Consider the following 20,534-nt stretch of genomic DNA (forward strand, 5'->3'; position numbering starts at 1 on the left):
ATATCCAAGTCTAAGTGAGGCATTTAGCTCTTCAACCCAAAGAATTCTTTATTAGAAAGTTAGTTACATCTGAGCAACAGCAGGCTAGATTAACTCCAGAAAATGACTCTTTGCAAGCTTGGATGGAAGAATAATTTACTTCCACGAAACCAGTAACAAGCACGGCTGGCTTTTACTAAGTACTTACTCAGGGCACTCACTGTGCTTAGCACTTTTCATGCATTATCTCTTCGACAGCATCTATAAGGGAGAGATGATTATCCCAGTTTTCTAGATGAAAGGCATTAGGGGTACAATTACCACCAGAATCTCTCATCTCAAAGTGGCAGAAGCACTTGGATGGCCCTCAGAGTGACCTTCTCCTTCACCTCACCCTAGTCCTGACCTTGAGAAGCAGAGCTCAAATCCAAGGCTTACCCCATATATCATTACATAATACTTTCTTCCAAGAAGGGCCAACTAGAGCATAAGGAATGGCCAGCCAAAAGGTTAAAATCTTTGTTTATATATAGCCCACCCCTCTCGATTTTCATACCTATGGGTCAGTCAGCTCTGTCTTGACTCTGTCTCTGATTGACTAAGCTTAACACAGAGTAGATGTTTGATGAGTGATTCAACAAATGAGCCCATGAGTACTAACCATCCTTCACTGACTGTGGGTAGCATTCAACTTCAGGAACTGGGCTCCCTCTAAGCCATCCTGTCTCCTGCCCTGACACATACGTTTTCTACTCCTCCTTGTCCCACACCACGCACTCCCCTCTCCGTGGCTGCTCTAGTATAAGTCATAAAGGACCTGTCAGCTGCTGACAAGGACACACTGAAGAATGATGAAGAACACAACTCATTCGGCTAATGAGACTCAGTCCAAGAGCCAGTGACCTTGGGGAAAGCAAGTGTCATGTTCAAGGGGAAGTGAGGGGCCAGGAGTACCAGAGTAGGCTGGGACACACAGTGGGAGCTCTCAACAGAGAAATCTTTGTGGTCAGGGTTTAGTCCTTAGCCAAACCCTCTCAGAGACCAAAGCAACTGAAAATGGGCCAGAAGGCTCCTGAATACCCAATTCTGATGGCCTAGTTCTCAAATCTTGTTGAAAATGAGAATAGTGGGGAAGAGCAAAGGCAAGGACTCTCACTGGGAAACATCACTGCCTCCTAGAGGTGTGAACATAGGCATTTCAAAAGCTCCCCAGGGGACTCATGTTTGGCAAAGTCTAAGCAATGCAAAAGTATGGAGACGCTTTTGGCCATCACCGGGATGACAGGGTGCTGCTAGCATTTATCCAGTAGGGCCAAGGCAGGCCTGGATCCCCCATCATATTTTCAATCATCCTAGGACCCTTCGTGTAGGTGCCAAGTTTGTTTCTAGTCTGACTACAATCTAGTTCATTTAAAATACACACAACATACTGGTTTTTACCCTAGAATTCACCCACGCTCTGCTTTCATTTTCTGTTCTTATAATCAAGGCCTTTAAGATCTTCTTACTGCCTTTAATCCAAACTCATGCATTATAAGTAGGTGCAAGCACTTAACCACATCATGTTTTCCAGCAAAGCCATACCTGACCAATATATATTGAAATCTACTTTTTATTATAAATTACTTTCCTTTTTTTTTCTCCTTCATAGCAGTTAGGGTGTTACACTCATTATTTTATTTTTTTTTCATTATTTTAATAATTAGTTCTATAGGTAAGTTATAGCAGCTACGCATTTCATTTCAGTAAAGGGGACCTTATCCAAATTCCACCCCCAAATATTTTTATTATCCTAAAAAAGGAATACAGACTCCTCTAGAGCCTGAGAACTACACATCCACATGATTCAGTGCTTATCAATGAGGTCCAATTATCATTGGACATTAAGACCCAAACAAGGCAAGACAGAAACGAGGACATACAGCCCATGTTTGACCTTCTCACCTCTGACCACTGGACTCAGGATGAAAACCATCATCAATGCCTTTAGATGGAAACTTAAGAGATTTACTGTCCTTTTACACTAGAAGCATACTCCTCTTTTTTCTCTAATTTAAAAATAAAAGGCAGACGCTGAGATTTAAAGCTTTCGTGGAAAGTCAGTAAAGGTCTCCAGGTGTCCAGATGGAATGATGGGAGTGGGGCACCTAGCACCTTACCCAACCTTCCCTTACTGATTGTGCAGTACAGTTCTGTCTCACATGCAGGACAGAAAGAACACTGGGAGGAACTGAAGGTCAAGTGAAGGCCAGGGACCAAAGGCTCTAAGATGCTCGCTGCAAGAGAAAGCTAGGACAATGGAGAGACCTACATGCTCTTGTCTGGCCTCAGCATCAGGCACCCACAGCTAATGTACCAGCTAAGAAGAAATCAGGGGACAGCCACTGAACATTTATGATGAGCCTGGAGATCTCCTGAAGGCTTTAGGAGCATTAGCTCCTATAATCTTCCCCACAAACCTAAGAGAAGTATAACAGACATGATTTATCTGCCTGCCTTGGAGACCTGGCAAGATAGCCAATCATGGCCTTCTGCTCACTCCCGGCCACAATATGCCCAGTGAAGAGTCTAAGAGACTATATATGGACATCATCAGGAGAAAGTCTCTTCTCTTTGGATCTTACACAAGGCTCGGTGCCATCAGAGGTCACTTTGCTGCTAGGTGCAAAGGCCCTACCCAAGAAGGACACAAAGAGCCAAGAGCAGAGGAGAGGGAGCACTGACCTCACTGGAGAGCCCAGGTCCAGAAACACCTGAATAGAGTGACCAGTCCCACCAACACCAAATTGCCCTGTTGACCACAGCTAATTTGGATTGGGTTTCTACAGCCAAAAGCTTATTAACATTAGTTCAGATTATTATGCACCAGTGCACAGCCAGGGAAAGGAAGATGTAAGAAATTGCTAGGTGACCCAGCCAGGACCAGAGTCACTGTGCTGCTTCCTTAGCCAAGGGTTAGACACAGCCCTTGCAAGCCAGCACTCAGGACACACCACACAACATCCTTTCTGTCCTCTCACAGGAAGTATGGGGAGGACCCCATGCTACCCACTGTCTTTTAAATTTTCAACAGAGGAGAAACCAGAGGCTCAGAAGGATGAAAGAAATGGCACCATCATACAACCAACATATTCATGTTTGCACACTAAAGTGCCTCAACAGGAGATAAAATTGTGACCAAGAGTATTAGTAAGGCCAGTCCCAACAGGCGACAGGAAGCAAAGCCCTTTAGCTGGGCTCTGTGGAACCACCCACTGTGTGCTCTTCAGGACAGGCTCTTCACTCTCTTCATGAATCACCGCCAGCCACACGTCTATTTGTGAACCTAGCAGGTTGATGGTTGAGGGAGCAATGTTACCTAGGCACAAAGGAAACAACTTGCTCCAACCCCCTATTATCCAAACAAAGAAGTCTGGTTAGTTAGGACTCAGGATTGTAACAGAGAACACCAGTCACAAACTGATTCAAATAACTGAAGGAAGTAATTAGTTCATACAACTGGTAAGTCTAGATAAATAACAGCTTCAGGAAAGACTAGATCCAAGAGCTTAAGGTGTATCATTAGAACCTGCCTGTTTCTCTCTCCCTCCATCTCTCCATGGTGTTACCATTTGGGGTCAGGATCTTCCCACATAGCAGCAAAGACTGATGCCAACAATGCCTATCTTACATCCTATCCTCTCAAGAATGCCATAACTGGCTCTTAACAAATCAACTTGACCACATGACCTTCTGTGATCCAATCACAGTGACCAAGAAATAGAACAAGCTGACTATCCAGACCTGGATTACCTGCCCTACTCTGGAGACCAGTTAGGCAGTGGTAGGGTCAGTCCCACCAAATCACACAGAACAGGAAGAACCACTCACCAAGAAAGACTGGGACAGTGTCTGCCCCAGGGAGAAAGAATCCTGGTGGTGATGGTGGGCAGGCTCCAAACTGACCCCCAATGATCCCTGCCTCCTGGTAAGCACATCCATGTGTAGATCCCTCCTACACTAAATCAGGGTTGATCTGTGGGACAACAGGAAACAGGGAAAGTAATAGGTTTTCATTCCCAAGATTAGGTTGTAAAAGAATGACACCATGTCTTGCATGTTGAGTGTGTTCTCTTGCTCTTAAGTTACTCACACTCCAGGAAACCTGCTACTGTGCTGTGAGCCACCCTACTGGTAGAGGCCCACATGGCAGGGAATGGAGACCTCTTACAAGAGCCTTAGGAGTAAGCTTGTAAGTAGACCCTCCACAGGGGCACATGGTGACTCAAGTCAGTTAAGCATCGGGCTCTTGATTTCAGCTGGAGTTGTGGGAATGTACCCCACATCACGCTACACACTCAGCAGGGAGTCTGCTTGGGATTCTCTCATTCTTCCTCTGCTCCTCTTGTGCACACACGTGTGCTCTCTCAAATACATTAAAAAAAAAAAAAAAAAAAAAGGATCTTCCAGGCCTAATCAAGCCTTCAAATGACTACACCCTCATGGTCAACTCTGAGAACCACCCAGCTGAGCCATTCCCTGATTTCTAAGCCCCAGAATTGTGGAGGATCATGAACATGTATTTTCAACTACCAGACTTTGAAATAAATTTGTTACAAAGCAAAAGCTAAGTAATAAAATCAACAAAAAACAGAAAACATCCCAGCAATAATCCAATTACCCTGCTCATTTGCTTCTCTCAAAGGTAGTTCGCATGTAAAGGCCTTCTTTCTGTGAACACCTGACTCCTAGCTTCAGTTTTCTTAATTCAGTAGGAAATAATCCTTTAGGAAATAATCCTTTAGGGAGGGAGACTCAGAATTGCCTAGAATTGCTATGGACACTAATGCCTCCACCCTGGGACTGAGCAGCCAGTTAGGGCCATGAAAGCACTAAGCTGGTTACACAATTTTGCTCTTGGCTGAGCCAGGACAGCACCAAAGGAAAGCCATCAATTTTGAGCAAAAAGGAAGGTGATAAAAAGCTGATTTTTTCCTACGGTGTTTCAGTTTTACAACATTCAGAGCCAGTATAGCACACACATACAAACACACAGCATATTCCCATACTCACTGCAAAAATAATTTCACTTTTTAGGGTCTGAAATAGCCTAGCATTTAATTCTTTCTGCACCATTGCCAAATTAAAATTCAGGTTTTGATTAGATAAGGTTTCTTAGTAATATAATTATTGTACTCAAGAAAAAAAAGATAATGATAATTAACATTTATTGAGCACTTATGAAGCACATTGACTGAGCCACCACACAGACTCTCACTTTATCCTGCAACAACTGTGAGGTCCAGATTTTCTTAACCTCCTCTTACAGTTAAGGAAACAAGGAAGTCACTTGCTCAAGCTCATACAATAATGCAGCAGCAAAGCCATGATTCAACTCCCACAGGCCAACGCTGGAATCCGTGCCACCAACTACTAGACTAAACCACCTCCACTGTGACACCTGCCACCTGAACACAAGAGGACATGAGAACAGAACAGCCCCAGTGCAGGCACGTAGTCAACCGCATCCCAGGCTCACAAGCAACAACTGACCACACACCTCTACCATCCGGCAACACTGATAGCTCTCCTTCTGGGGCAAGGAGCAGTAAGAGAGTTCCAACAACTAACAGAGGAACTCTCTGGAACAGGTCAGCAGTTGGGCTGTATCAAAACACACATCCAGGGGATCCCTGGGTGGCTCAGTAGTTTAGTGCCTGCCCTCAGCCCAGGACGTGATCCTGGAGCCTCAGGATCGAGTCCTGAATCAGGCTCCCTGCATGGAGCCTGCTTCTCCCTCCCTCCCTCTCTCTCTCTCTCTCTCTCTCTCTCTCTATCTCTCTCTCTCTGTCTCTCATGAAAAAATAAAATCTTTTTTTTTTAAATAAATAAAATCTTAAAAAAAAAAAAAACTCACACATCCAGCTGTTCCATTTGCATCCTTGTTGTCTCCCGCTTAACTGTGTGCAATTTCATAGGTGTTCTTTCTGCAAACTTTCAGGCACCTTCAACTCTTAGCTACCCACTGTTCAAATGGGGTTAAACCGCCCGGGTTGCCCAGCGGTTTAGCACTGCCTTTGGCCCAGGGTGTGATCCTGGAGACCCGGGATCGAGTATGGAGCCTGCTTCTCCCTCTGCCTGTGACTCTGCCCCTCTCTCTCTTTCTCTCTCTCTCTCTCTCTCTCTCTCTCTCTCTCTCTCTGTGTGTGTGTGTGTGTGTGTGTGTGTGTGTCTCATGAATAAATAAATAAAATCTTTAAAATAAAGACTGCTTAGGAAATTAGGTTCATCTATTCCATTCATGATCTACAATTCCCCCAGAATTATCCTATATTAAACACACTAACTATAAAATATACTCAACTCTCATGTCCAGAGCCTCATGCCCTTTTGAATTTTGTCCTTTCTGGTGCAGATCATCATCCTATTTCCTTAACAAGGAAATGAACACTTGCTGATGTTCAATCACCCAGAGATGCATAATCTGCCAGGAACAGAGTGGGGACTCAAAGCTAAGCAGACCCCTAATACAACCCCCAGATGACCATGAATAGCAGAACCAGAGTGTTTATAGACTTCAGCCTTTATCATAAACACAATTATATGACAGAACCCTGGCATGGCCAAGGCAAAATGGTGGTCCAGTGGAGAAAATGCCAAGTACTGTGCCTGTCATTGTCCTTCAACTGCCTGATGCATTGAGATGCATCATGAGGTCTTGAGAGGTCATTTTCAAGTATGAAGAAAGCAGAGTTCTAATTAAAAATAGATCATTGTGCCAACTTTCAAAGAACATATACGTAACAATTCCATTAGCGCCACACACATCACGGGGCAGAACCAGGGCAGTAATGCTGCTATGAATGACAGGACTCTGGACTCCCTGCACATCCACAGGACATCATCTCCTGGCCTTTCCCCAAGATTTATTCTTTCCAGAGGGTGAGCAGAGGCACAAGCAGGAGGAGGGGCAGAAGGAGTGAGCATCTCAAGCAGGCTGTCTGCTGAGCACAGAGACCAACACAGGCTGAGATCAAGAGTTGGCTGCGTAACTGACTGAGCTACCCAGGAGCCCCATCCTGGTCTCATTTTAAAGTAGCTTTAGGGGAGGCTGGGTGGCTCAGTGGTTCAGCATCTGCCTTTGGCTCAGGGCATGATCCAGTCCCACATCAGGCCCCCTACAGGTAGCCTGCTTCTCCCTCTGCCTAGGTCTCTGCCTCTGTCTCTCACGAATGAATAAATAAATAAAACCTTTAAAAATAAGTAAATATGGGATGCCTGGGTGGCTCAGGGATTGAGCGTCTGCTTTCAGCTCAGGGAGTGATCCTGGAGTTCCAGGATGGAGTCCCACATCGGGCTCCCTACCTGAAGCCTGCTTCTTGCTCTGCCTGTGTCTCTGCCTCTCTCTGGGTGTCTCTCATGAATTAATAAGTATAATCTTAAAAAAATAAATAAATAAATAATAAAGCAGCTTTAAAGAACCACTGATAAACTGTTTATCCTACCTAACAGGAAAGAACTCAAATGTCCAACAAATGGGAATTATTTTAATGTGGTACATTAGCTCAATGCAATGCCATATCTGGGCATATAAAAGCCACTAACATAAAATGTAAGTGCTTCAGAGAAGCAGACTAAGAAATGACAGTTATAGATTTTAAGTGCAGTACATAAAAATGTTTGCATGTGAACAAATTCAGGAAAATCCACATTTTTATGGGACTTGAGATTGTGAGCTTTCCTTAATAAGATATAAACTAAATCACAGGAAAGGAAATAAAATGGCTTTTCACTAAGAACACACTCAACTGTACTCTTCATTAGGAAGTTGCAGATGCAAACCATTATGCCAATGCCACTTTTCACCTTACCAGGTTACATTACCAGGGACCCAGAAATGGGGCCTGACCTTTGTAGGCACAGCTGAGTAGAAGCAGGCCTTCCCACCTGCTCCTGCTGGGACAGTGAGCTCAGCCTCAGAGGTTGGGGATGGGGGGCAGAGGAGGCGTTGACCTCTATGTACCTTAGAAAACTACTGCACTTTGACCCAGCAATTCTACCTCAAGGAATTTTTCTAACAAATATAGAACAGAGTGACAAACACAAAGGTTATGCACTGTGGCATCATTACAAACAGTATTAGGAAATGATCACAAGCCACTTCCAATGCCTGGCTGTCAGCATCCTGGTCAGATCAACTCTAGTATAGATGAGAGATCAGAAACTATTGGAAAGGCAGTGGCCCCAGTACTGCAGTACAGAAGCATCTGTATGATGTCCAATGAGTGGGGGTGGAATAAAGGACCATGTTTCACAGAGGTCAAAGGAAGGGAGGAGAGGTAAGTGAAAAGACAAAACAAAGGACATGCGTGGAACATCTCTGGACTGACCACTGCCCGCTCGAGGGGGACTGCATCATTTAATGCTGTGTACTTTTTATAGTTTGAACCATATGCGTGTATATCATTCAGTAATTGTAAGTTAAAATTTCAAATGTATAGTTTTCCTTTGGTCTTTTTTGTTGATTAATTTAAAGTGCCAGGGAAGGGACACCTGGGTGGCTCAGCAATTGAGCATCAGCCTTCAGCTCAGGTCATGATCCCAGAGTTCCAGAATTGAGTCCCACATGGGGCTCCCTGCATGGAGCCTGCTTCTCCCTCTGCCTGTGTCTCTGCCTCTGTGTGTCTCTCAGGAATAAATAAATCTTAAAAAAAAAAAAAAAAAAAAGTGCCAGGGAAGGGTGTGCTTGAGGTTTGCACAAAGCTCCGCTGCCACACCCACTTGTCAGGCCCTCTGCCCCCCCTACCTTGCCAGCGCCTGGATCTTCAGGACGTGCCTCTCTTCCTGCTCAGCCACCTTCTTTTTCAAGGTGTCCACCTCCTGCCGCAGGGCCGCAGAGTGCTCCATCTCACCGTCAAGCAGGTTCCGCAAAGACCTGGGCAGAGGGGCCATCTGTTCAGACATGGCCAGTGGAGATGGCCGCACCAAAACACACCCCTTCATTTTCCACAAAGGGTCTGTATGAACCTGTGTTCCAGTCTATCTCATGTGAAGTGATTTACAGAGATACCTAAGTCTGCTCATGTGCCTCTGAGGAAGAACCAGGATGTGGCCCAGGCTCTGTGGCGCACGCCCCGCCCCCCCTCCCTGCCCCCCCCCCACACACACACACACATACACACCATAGCTGTGGCCAGCAAAATTAAAGGCAAAGAGTGGAGAGACCCCCAGGCAAGCTCCTTTCAAGGCATGCCACCCAGAGAGGCCACACATGAAATGAAGATCATTTTGTCACAGCTGAATCAGAGAAGAGATTTAACCAGGGAAGAGATGCCAGGACAGGCCCCAAGTGTCCCGTGAGCTGAAAGAGTAGAATACGGACAGAGGCCTCCTCTCACTTCCTCTTCTACCCACAAAGCACACTGGCATCCTATCCACCATCTCCAGGTGACACGGGCAGACCTAGTGTTTTATAGCATTACCTGGGTTCACAATGCAGGGATCCTGCTCTGTACTATGCTTGAGAGTTAATACTCCAAATAACATTCACTTCTCCGTCATCCTTGGTCTTGTAAAGCAGACAAGACAGAAGCTGTTCCAGAAAGGGCCATGATTAGCCACCGAGAAGTAAGCCAAACAAGGTTCTGACTGTACTTCACTGGACCTCGAATGGACCTTTCCAGAGAGCACTTACTGACTTTGGGGCCCCTACATCCCAAACCTAGTGTACAGGTGACATCAGGATATAAGCAGAAGTGGGACTGGGAGTTTTGCGCGCGCGCGCGCGCACACACACACACACACACACACACACACCCCATTCCATCACTCAACTCAACTCTGAAATCCGCAGTTCCTTTAGGGCTTTGAAAATATTCCCTTCTTGAGGCCTGCAACCCCGACACAAACATGGTGTGACTGTTTTTCCCCCCACTGGAAGGAGAAATTGACTATAACTATTGTTCTTCACAAGGTAAGACAAAACCTACAGTTTCTTCCAAGAGAACAGCTCCAGCTAGAGCAAAGAAAAAGAATCCTGTAGTATCTACAAGCCCTTCATTTAAAGTTTCTTAGTTGGACAATTGTGCTGTCTCGAGATTCCTTTTTTTAAAAAATTATCTTTTGTTTTAGAAATCATGCTTGTTTTTCTTTTATGTGTTTTCGTAGAGGAGGAGGAAGAAGCTTGTTGAGCAGGGCCCACAGTAAGGTTTACGAAGGACAATCATGATTGCCTGTCACGGTGGACACTTAATTCCTGCTTGCTGCTCGGAGTAGGAGAACAAGGAAGCAACAGGAATGCACACATGCAGACCCAAGGGCGCATGTCCCCTGACCCCCAGGGAGACAAACAATGGCTTGGGAAGCCTAACCTACAACTGCAGGCAAATCCCTCCACCAACTGCCCTGAGGCCAAGACAAGGTCACAGTTGAGAAGCTCATAGTCAAGGCCACCAGAGGGGAGCAGCAGAGCTCACACGGGCAAGCAGCTACCATTGTTTTCAACAGGGAACCCAAAACAATTAAAGTCTTTACCTTCTCACTATCTGCAATTGGGCTTGTTTGTTCTGAACAAGCCAAAAAGAAGTCAAATACCATCTTGCCCTAGGTATCCCTGCTTTGAGAAAACTAAGTATCTGAGTGCTCAGGACATGGGAAGACAGGCCTTCAAATAAAAGGTTACTCAAAAGCCTGCTTTGTGTTGGGGGGTGAGGGGCAGAGGAAGACAGCTAATAGGTATGGGGTGCTTTTGAGGTGAACACATTCTAGAAGTGGACCTTGGAGACGGCTGCACATGTGTGCAAACACTGAACTGTACCCTTTAAATAGGCCGATTACATAATATGTGAATTGTATCTCAGAGTCTCCTTTAAAAAAAAAAAAGTTCAGGAAGATTGCTTTACCAAATCCTTAGTTTGTTCTAAGGTAGAGCCATGATTGGAAGGCTTTCATCCCCTCCCAGTGCTAAAGAGGTACATCCTCACAAAAGGAGATCGTTGGTCACAATCTTGTCAAAGCAAGATTTCCTTCATCTGTGATATTCTTCGTCCCGGAGGTTTAATGTCAAAGAGACTATTCCTCAAGCCTGAAAAAATCAGGATACCTGTTCTCCTCTTCCAGCTCATCTTTCCTGTTCATCATGGCCACGATGGCTTGTCGAAGTTCACCTAAGGGAAGAAAGCACAGTCGAGATTACTCAGCAGACCCCGCCCATTTCACCATTCCTTCATCAAGCTGGATTATGTGCTATTTAGGGCAAGCTGTCTAGACAAGTTCCATTTTCCCTTTCAAAATTAATTCCTGTTCAGTCTGAAAGACCCAATGAGCACAGCTGATCACTTATTAGCCACACAAAACGGGAGGGGAGGGCACAGTGAGGTGTGTGGAGGGCTCTCTTCAGGGAGCATACTCTGCACTGCTACGGAAAAAGACAGTCTTGCAGCTTCTACACACTTTTCTGAACCCCTACTACTGGACCATATCTGCTTTGAACAACGATCTATTCCCAGGTACAGCTGTTTATCAACAGAAGAGAGAGCTGATCAAGTGCCATTTGGCTCCACATGGACATAGAAACACTTAGTAAACCTTAGAAACACTTAGTAAAACCTAAGAGCTCTGGTTTTCCTACATGGACTTCTCTCATTAGTACAGGTGACACTAGAAAGGGGTGGGGCCTCCCCAATACACAGTCTTGACCTACAGGTGCTACTCCTGTGGGGATCTTCAACTTAGGAAAGAATTCACTGATAGGAAACCATGCTTTTAAATAAGCATGCAACTTTCCTACCTCCAAACTTAACTGTTGTCAGAATCCATTCACGTATTAAAGACGCTGTTTACCGTTATCACTCAGATCTCAAGACGTAGAACTTCTGGATTTCTCCGAAAGACCTAGTTTTATTTTTTCCCTCCCTAACAAATCCTGTGAAATTCTGTTTCCCTCTTGGGATTGGCTGCTGGAAAGCTCACAGCCAAAATTACACATCCAGTGAGTGCACAGAGCCATGTGGCAACCACGATAGGCCGTTTTATGGGTGTGCTAATGAGCTCAAACAGATTAAATACTGACAGCACTAAAATTTGAATCCAAATCTCCCCAATCCTAAACTCTGCGCTGGACCCCAGGAGACAGTAACTGCTACCAGTCACATGTGCAGATGGAAGAACTTGGATTTTACAGAGGCCTCACAGGGACATTAGTCCATAACTGGATCAAAACCGAGTTCTCAGACTCCAGGGGGACACTGCCATGAAGACACCAGCACTGGCAGAAGGTGGGAGGGCCAGGGAGGAGACCCAGGTCACACGTGTGCAAGGTCCAGAAACAAGGCGTGTCCAGAAATAAGGCCACAGCCAGGACCAGAGGGGCACAGCTCCTGCCACACGTTGTAAGATCCAAGTCACACATGATCCTTCCAACCTTTCAACATTTGAAAAATTAGAAAAATAAATAAGCAGAAAAAGCAGTTACCTTAAAAGGGTAAGAGTAAGGATGGTGGCAAGATTAAGAAGGAGGGAAGTAAGGTTAGGAAGAGTTTGAAGCCTAATGAGACCAAAGGGGCTGAACTGCCCCACCGCCCCCGGGAGACAAGAACCAGCTCACGAAGCAGATAAAGCTGCAGAGTGCGTGCTCCTTAAACACCCACTGAGCACCTACAAGGTACCTTCCCAAGAAGGGAGCCCAGCTCCCAACTCACTTAAGGAAGGTCTTTAAAGGAGGACAATACCCATTCCCATATGCCTATCATGAAACAGGGTCTATAGGACTTTGCCTTCCAAACTTGACCAGGTAACTGGGTCTGGCTCTCAGGTTCATACCAGTCTCTCATTCTCCCTCAGGTATGAGAAGCAAAATCAGCACCCACCTTCCCAACTCCCTGGGGTGCCAGAAGGTTCCGAGGACAGAGGGGATGGGATGGCGCTATGGTAAAGCACTGCCTCTTACACACTGCAGCAGGGAGCATTATCACCTTAGAAGAACATCAACGTATGCAGTTTAAACTGAAAAATGGGGTGGGGCAGTGGGGAGCCACACACAAACCACCCAGTAATCTGTTCTATGACACCATGGCCATGAAAGGGGAAAAATAAAGACCAAGGACAGGCTAAGATCTATTTGGCTTTTCTCTTCAAGAAACCCAGCACCAGAGGCCAGCGACCTGAAATCGCTCCTGTACTCCAAGGACTGCTTGAATCCAGAGTTTTCCTACCAAGCCACCTCCCCACCGGGGTTCTCTATCAGTCCAAACTTCACATAAGGATGGAAGAAGAGGATATGCATTTGCAGTGAGAGTTGCTCCATGAGGCTGGAAGAGGTGAAATTTTTTTTTCTTCAACAGACTTATTTTTTAAAGCCATTTTTGGTCCATGGCTGATCTGAACGCATGGAGCTTTTCCGTGCACCCTCCCTGTACCCCCGCCTTTTCCAGGCACAGCCTCCCCACCATAGGGGACATTGGTTATGAATGATGAGCCTGCACAGACACACTGTAACCACCCCCAGGTTAACATCACGGCTTGCCCTTGGTAGAGTACTCTCGGAGTTTGGACAATGGTACTGATGTGTGTCTGCCATTATAGTAGCACATAAAATAGTCTTGCTGTCCCTAAAACCCCCTGTGCTCCACTTGTCTATCCTCCCTCCCCCAACCCCAGAGAAATCCTCTCTGGAGAAACTACACTATCTGTAAGCCTTCTGTTCTGTGGCCACACGTGACATACATGTCTGATTTATACTAATGAGCCATGTGCACTGGATCTAAGCAGCAGGAGCACCCTGCAGAGCACATGTGCACAGCAGGGCACCTCCGCCGCCACAGCACAGCATGGGGTGCCCTGGACTGCTCAGTCCCCCTGTGCCTCTGCCAAGCCTCTGCTGGAGGGAGCACTTCACCACCCACACACAGGAGCCTTATGCTGAGATGTCTGCGTCATGCCCCCTCCTGGTTGTCACCAGGCATCGCCAGCCCCTTTACTGGGGGCTGCAGCCTCTGACCAGAGGCCTTCCTGAGAGACTCTCCGGGATGATTTTAACTGCACCATTTTAACCCTATCCACAAGTTGCTGGGATTCATGGTCAGAATTGGTTTTTTCTAATGTTATGTCCAACTTGCAGTCTTATAAAACCCAGCCCCCTTCTTCAGGCCCAGATGAAAAGGCATGTCATCTAGGAAACCCTCCAGGATTTGCCCACCCCTCAATAAGTTGCAGAATGTGTACAATTAACCACCTATCTCTCGCAATTGGCTTACAAATCCTTAAAGATGCACAACACATCACACACCTTGGGTCCCCAGAGGTCCAACCCATTAGATGCTTAGTCAAGGTTCATGGACAATGAGTGGTCTAGACACACTATTCATACCCAACTACAATACCATGGAAACTAACAAGAGTAACAGCTGCCACGTGATAACCACTTTCTACGTGTAAAGTATCCGCATCTGGCAAGTCTGGTCTCAATTTTCACAACCACCTAATGGGGCACTCAGTAAAGAGAAGAAACCCACACTGGGACAAGGCTAGGGGGTCTGAAAGTCACCTTCCACACCCGAATGCCAAGAATTGGTCCTGCCAAAGGCATTTTCCACAACAGGTAGAGAGAATTTGCTTTAGTGGGGATCTGGGAAGGGCAAGGTGGTCCGGTATGGGTTCAAGAACCTTCCACGCCAATGACAGGAGCACAACCCATGAAGCACTGCCATCAACAGGCTCCTGGGCTGGGCAGATCCTACTTCAAACCCCAGCTCAGCCACTTAACGCCTGGTGGCACTATAGCAATGGTTACCTATCACCATACTTAGTACGTTTTCCTTCAACAGCAGGGGACAGAAAGACAGGGATAAGGTACAAGTGACTGCCGAAGTAGGAGTTGGTTCAACTGAGCACATTTTCAGGAGTTATGAGATTTTACAGAGTTCCTATGCACCTCAACCTTGGGAAATAAGATTTTTTTTTAAAAGTGGTCTAAGCCCTAGAGCAGCAGACTAGATAATAGAATTTTCTGATGTGTCAAACAAGATCACCATGGGAAACGTGGGAAATCAGACCTACAGAATGAGGTGTCACTTAGAGGAGACAGAGTGTCTGGGTTCTGGGGGCATGGCACAAAGGGATCCCAGATACTGCCTCTCAGACTTTGCAGCTAAAACCTGCATATTCCACAGGTGAAAGACAGCCTGGAGGAAGCAACAGTCCCCAGCAAGTCCCAGAAAGTTCCAGAAAACATTAATGCTCTTCTAGCAAAGAAGAGCCATGTAACTGGAATGAGAGAGCCTGGCCACAGGCTCACCTTGAAGGGGGCCCAACCACACCACACAGGAGTCACCCGTGAGAAACAGTGGGATGACCAAGGCCGAGCTCATCATCCTCGGATACCAGCATCAGAAGTAAAAACAAGGCTGTCAGACAATCCCTCCCACCCTCCCCATGACACCATCACAGCACATTCATTCATGGTCCCCACAAAGGAGGAAATGCCCCAAGTTAGCGGCTATCTGCTAACAAATGCTGGGGACAGACTTTACTTTCATACACCTCCACCCTGCTGACTTTTCTGAAGCAGCAAAGCCAGTGAGTAACACTGGGGTTGGTTTTCATAGACCATGTAAATATGGTATTTGCCAGAGCACTAGTGACACACACCGGCAGAGGCACTCCCTACCTTATAATTTTCTCTCTTCTCCCCCAGCAACGCACATCCCATTACTGGTTTAGTCTCTAGCATTGCGGTTTTCTTCATTACCTGCCACAACACACATTTCAAGTGCCCACGGACCAGCCTCTCTGCTCTGCAGCCTCCACACAGTCTGACTGAGCCACGGTCTCCCTCACCCAAGGCTGAGGGCAAAGGACCAACCACCTCAAAAATTGATTCCTTGCCTGGCTTCAGAGAACTGACTAGCAAATCCGGCCAAGTACACAGGAGAAGGTTCGCTTTAACCCCAAGAAAATGATCTGAGATAAAGAGCAACATTTCAAATCACTGTGGAAAGATGGATTCGTCCATAAATGTTACCAGGGCAAGGAACCATTTTAGGAGCAAGAAACAAGACTTACATGTCTGCTTCTGTTATGTATCCACATTTCAAATGGAATCATTTAAATGTGAAGTGTGGCCATAAAACACTTAGAAATATGTGAACAAACATTTATGCCATCTTGCAACAACAGAGGCCTTAACGCGAAAGCAAACAAGTCCATGAAAAAAATTACATTTTGTTTTTTTAAAAACTCTTCCCATCAAAAAGAGGCAGGGGGGGAGGGGAATCCCTGGGTGGCTCAGTGGTTTAGCACCTGCCTTCAGCCCTGGGCGTGATCCTGGAAATCCGGGATCGAGTCCCACGTCAGGCTCCCTGCATGGGGCCTGCTTCTCCCTCTGCCTCTGTGTGTGTGTCTCATTGATAAATAAATAAAATCTTAAAAAAAAAAAAAAAAAAACTCTGCCCATCAAGGGCCCGTCTAACAAAAAAACTGATCCATTATGGAAACTTGACACTGTTCGAAGGCAGCCAACAGGCAAAGCAGGGGAAAAACAAACAAACAGGTTTTCTCATGAAATCCCAGATCCCTCAAATCCTCATTCTGGGACCCCAGGCAACCCCCCTTGGCTGAACACTGCTGCTCACACTGCCAGCCTCACAGGATAGAGCAGGGGACGGCAGAAGTTTTACTAGAATTTAGCCACACTCACTCACCCATTCTCAAATAGTCTTTGGCTGCCTTTGTGCAACAAAAGCAAAGCTGAGTTGTTGGGACAGGAAGGGAGGGTCCTGTGTGCCTGAAATATGTATCATCTGGCCCTTTATAGGAAAAGTTTATTGGTCTTAGGAGAACTGTCCAGAAACTCTGGCCTCTACTCCTCCATGGCCAACCATCTGATTCAGGCCTGGAGGTAGTGGGGCCTGCCAGACATTCATGCCCGGCAGTGGAGCTCACAGGCTGGACCCCACTAAGCCTGTCGACCAAGCTGAAATAGATGTGAGCCGGCTGGGTAACTGCTGCCTCAGACCCTATGGATCCCTCCCCCCAAACCCTTCAGAGGTCTCCTCAGCTATGCTGCTGGTCCCTCCGGCTGTCCATTCAGCCTCCTGCCCTGGATAGTCTTTGTTGGGCTTCATGGTCTTTGTTGGTTCCCCAGAGGCAGCTGTGCCTACCTAGGGTTCAACCATCGCCTGCATCCCATACATGTCCGAAGCCCCAGCAAGCATGGACCATAGTCCCCAAGGTGGTTCACACCTTGCCCATCTCCTGCACTCCTCCCTGCTCGGTCTCACAGAACGGACCCATTCCCCTTCTCTCATGCTTCTGGGTCTTGGCGCAGGCTGTCCTAAAGGACTTGGAACCTCCTTTGGGTTTCAGGCAGGGATCACCTCTTCTGTGAGGCCCTCGCCCACAGGCAGTAGCAGTCAAGGAGCCAGGATAGGTACCTGGCAGTCAAGGAGCCAGTCTTATTCACAACCCCTCCTCAAGACTCTGACCCCACAGGCCTCCAGCTACAGGCAGGGAGATGTAGGACAGCTGGTTACTTCAAACAGAGCCAATCAGAGGGGGTCCTCCAGAAGTTTGGGATGGGCCAGTCTCTGACTAGAGATAAAGGAATGGTGGAAGAAGATACATCTGGCCAAGAACAAACGGTTCGAAGTTGTTCTACCAAGATTCATGTGCTGAAAGCTGAGCTGAGGACAGCTGGCCAAGCCAGGGACCAAGGAGCTGACAAATACAGGAGCTCAAGTATGCCAAAGAGGAGCCAGTAAAAACCCTGCAGGCAAACCCAGCACAGAGAAAATACAGAGTTTCCCAAAGGGGCTGGCGTCTGGAGTGTCAAACATGAGCCATAAAGCCCTGCTGCCTGACACTGGGGCAAAGACAGAGAGAAACCCAAATTGTGAGAAGAATCCCTATGGATCTGGTAAACTCACCATTGGCTGACTTGGTCTGTAAGTGCACAAATGTAGCAGCCAACATAGCTCTCTGAGGGTGACTTGCAGAGACCAAAGCCACAGGAGTTTCACAGGCACAAGGAATTGCCACCCCAGCTCCTGCCTGACTCCTCCCAGCACCCAGGCCCCTGGGAGCTCCTACTATCATGCTCTTGTGTCCCAAACCTCAACCATTCCAAGTCCTCACAGCCAACGGAGTCAACAAGACCCCTTTCCCTAAGGCCCTGTCACACCTTGTCTATACTAGCATGAAAGCATCTATACAAGCCTTCCACCCCCAGAGAATGGGGGGAGAGGTGGCCAGAACTGGGGGCCTCCCACCTGCTCCAGCCCCTGTCCACAGTACACCCAAGACCTAAAGAATGCATGAAGGGTGGGATGAATTAATGAGCGATTGGGGCCCACTGCTGAAGTCTGCTCATCTCCAGGAACAGAGAAGCATGGGATGGGCCAGACAGAAACATCAACTGTGCTTAATAGTTAGTACATTCAAGGCCTATCCGGAAAACACTAACCACCCCATGCACAGCTGTAATTTCCTGCCCCAGGGACAGAGACTAAGGCTCAAACCCAGCTTTTTCCAATGGGTCTTGGGAATGCAAGGGAAGGCAAATTCTTCTATCATCACCAGGCCATAAAACTGGACCATTCCCCTCCTCCTCGGCACATGAATCCACCCACACGGATCTCAAATTTCCAACAGATCATCAGAGCAGGGACCAGCACAGATGCAGACACACACTACAGATAACACCCTTCGTCAAGGGATGACGGTGTCGGAGGCGGCTATGTGAAGTACTGGGGCAGTGACAGCGGCAGAAGGAGTGCCTGCCCATATATTCAGCCACTGAAGGCCCTCTAGGCAGGGGAAATGATCTGGAGATTAATTTTTAAAAAGGAGTTCAAAGATCACTTTAAGAGGGAGAAAAACGTAAGGACTAAGATAACTAGATGTAGTCTATCGGGACGTATGGGTGCACGCGCATGCACACTCTCACATATACATAGATCTGTATAATAATTCTTTGCCTTTATATAGCATCTCTTCCCAAAGACCTCAAAGAGCCTTTACAAATGCTCCCCTGGGGCCCATACTCCGTTATATTTAAAGAGAGAGCTCACGAGGGCACAGGCACAGAAATAAATAATATGCTTCTACGGCTATATACTTAACCTACACCGTCATTTTTCAAACTTAACTTACTGCTTTTTATATCTTTTCCTGCCTACCCACTCCCGCTCATCTCCAGGAGAAAGGATAAACTATATCGAGCTCCACTTTAACTTCAAAAATCCATCAGGCCCTTGCTGCCTTTTGTTCTGTTTCTGGCCTCCTCCTGACTACTCAGGGTTTCTACTTTGTGATTTGTTAAGACTGTGGGGCGGAGGTACCCCCCATACGTGTTGCCAATGCTCCAAGGGCCAGCGGCGACCCTGCTGCATTTCCTGTGTGCCCAGCCAGGAAAGAGCACGCTCTGGCCACAATCTCCTTGGATTCCCACTACCTCCAGAGAAGCAAGGCCTAGTACACCAATTCTATGAATGGGGAAGCAAAGACCCAAAAAAAGGTACCTGCTGCAGGCTATGGAGCTGGGAGTTGGTAGGACAAGGCCCTACCCTGGTCAGCCTCCCTGGGAAGCTTGCCCCTGACCTGCACTGGCAGGGTCAGCTGGAGCCAGACCCCGGGATGGGGCACACTCAAGACTCAAATCCCCAGCATATAGCCTCCCCTCTCCCAACCTCTGCCTACTATGGGGGAAAAAAAAAAAATCAGGAATCTAATTAAAATCTCCACCTCACCTCACCCTTAAAACTGTTTCTACATAATCCAGAAGAAAAGGTTTGAGGAGCCCATGGGGACAAAATGAGGTGACAAAATGAGCCCATGGGGATAAAATGAGGAAAAAAGAAAAATCACAAGGTAAAGAAAAATACAAGAATGATCAAGTTCTAAATCTTTACCACCTTCTGCACATGTGAAATTTTGGGGTTCGCGCTCATTTGTATACATACTCATGTACTTACAGCAGTGTATTTACAGCAACTTTAATGCAAACTTTAAGGCAAGTGTCCCAAAAGCAAAAGCAGATAAGTCCCACAAGTTATGGCAGTGAACACAGTGAAGTCCTCAAAGGGATGTGGGGCCAGCTGGAAGAAGGGAGAAGGTGGCCCCACCACAGCAGCAGCCCCTGTCTCCAGTCCACTGTCCCAGGCTACCACCAGTTCTGATTGGTCAAGAGAAGCCAGCAACCACGTTTTTTATGCAAATCTGATGTTAAATACAGTTGACAAGGCTCTCATCAGGCAGGCTCAGCACATCATGGCTATGGGCCACCACTCTGAGATCTGCTCTGAAGCTGGAGTTCTTGATCACCATGCTATCAGCTTGCAAACGGCAGGGTACGTAGGTATAGCCATTTTAAAAAAAAAACAAAAACAAAAAAAAAAGGTCTCACAGAGAATGTCACAAGTATGGAATTGGAAGGGACTGGAAGCAGAGACTGGAAACCCCAGGAAACTCCCCAGGAACCTCAAAGTAATGGATTTGGGAATCGACAAGAATCCCAGTGCCCCACTCCACTGAGAAATACCTAGAAAAGGGGTGCCTGGGGGGGCTCAGTCAGTGAAGTGTCT

General features: G+C 46.8%; 1 protein-coding gene across 3 annotated transcripts in view; it reads right to left on the reverse strand.

Annotated features, from left to right (window-relative positions):
• Positions 1 to 20,534, reverse strand: part of SNX29 (sorting nexin 29) — a 535,216-nt gene that overhangs the window by 397,999 nt on the left and 116,683 nt on the right. For all 3 annotated transcript variants that reach the window (XM_041748281.1, XM_041748280.1, XM_041748282.1), the window contains exons 12-13: positions 11,060 to 11,123; positions 8,765 to 8,893 (exon numbers count right to left, since the gene is read on the reverse strand). In XM_041748281.1, coding sequence (XP_041604215.1) covers positions 8,765 to 8,893; positions 11,060 to 11,123 — 193 coding nt within the window. The remainder of the gene's footprint in view (positions 1 to 8,764; positions 8,894 to 11,059; positions 11,124 to 20,534) is intronic.

The sequence above is a fragment of the Vulpes lagopus genome, chromosome 3 (genome assembly GCF_018345385.1).
Source record: "Vulpes lagopus strain Blue_001 chromosome 3, ASM1834538v1, whole genome shotgun sequence".
In the NCBI taxonomy this organism is placed as follows: Eukaryota; Metazoa; Chordata; class Mammalia; order Carnivora; family Canidae; genus Vulpes; species Vulpes lagopus.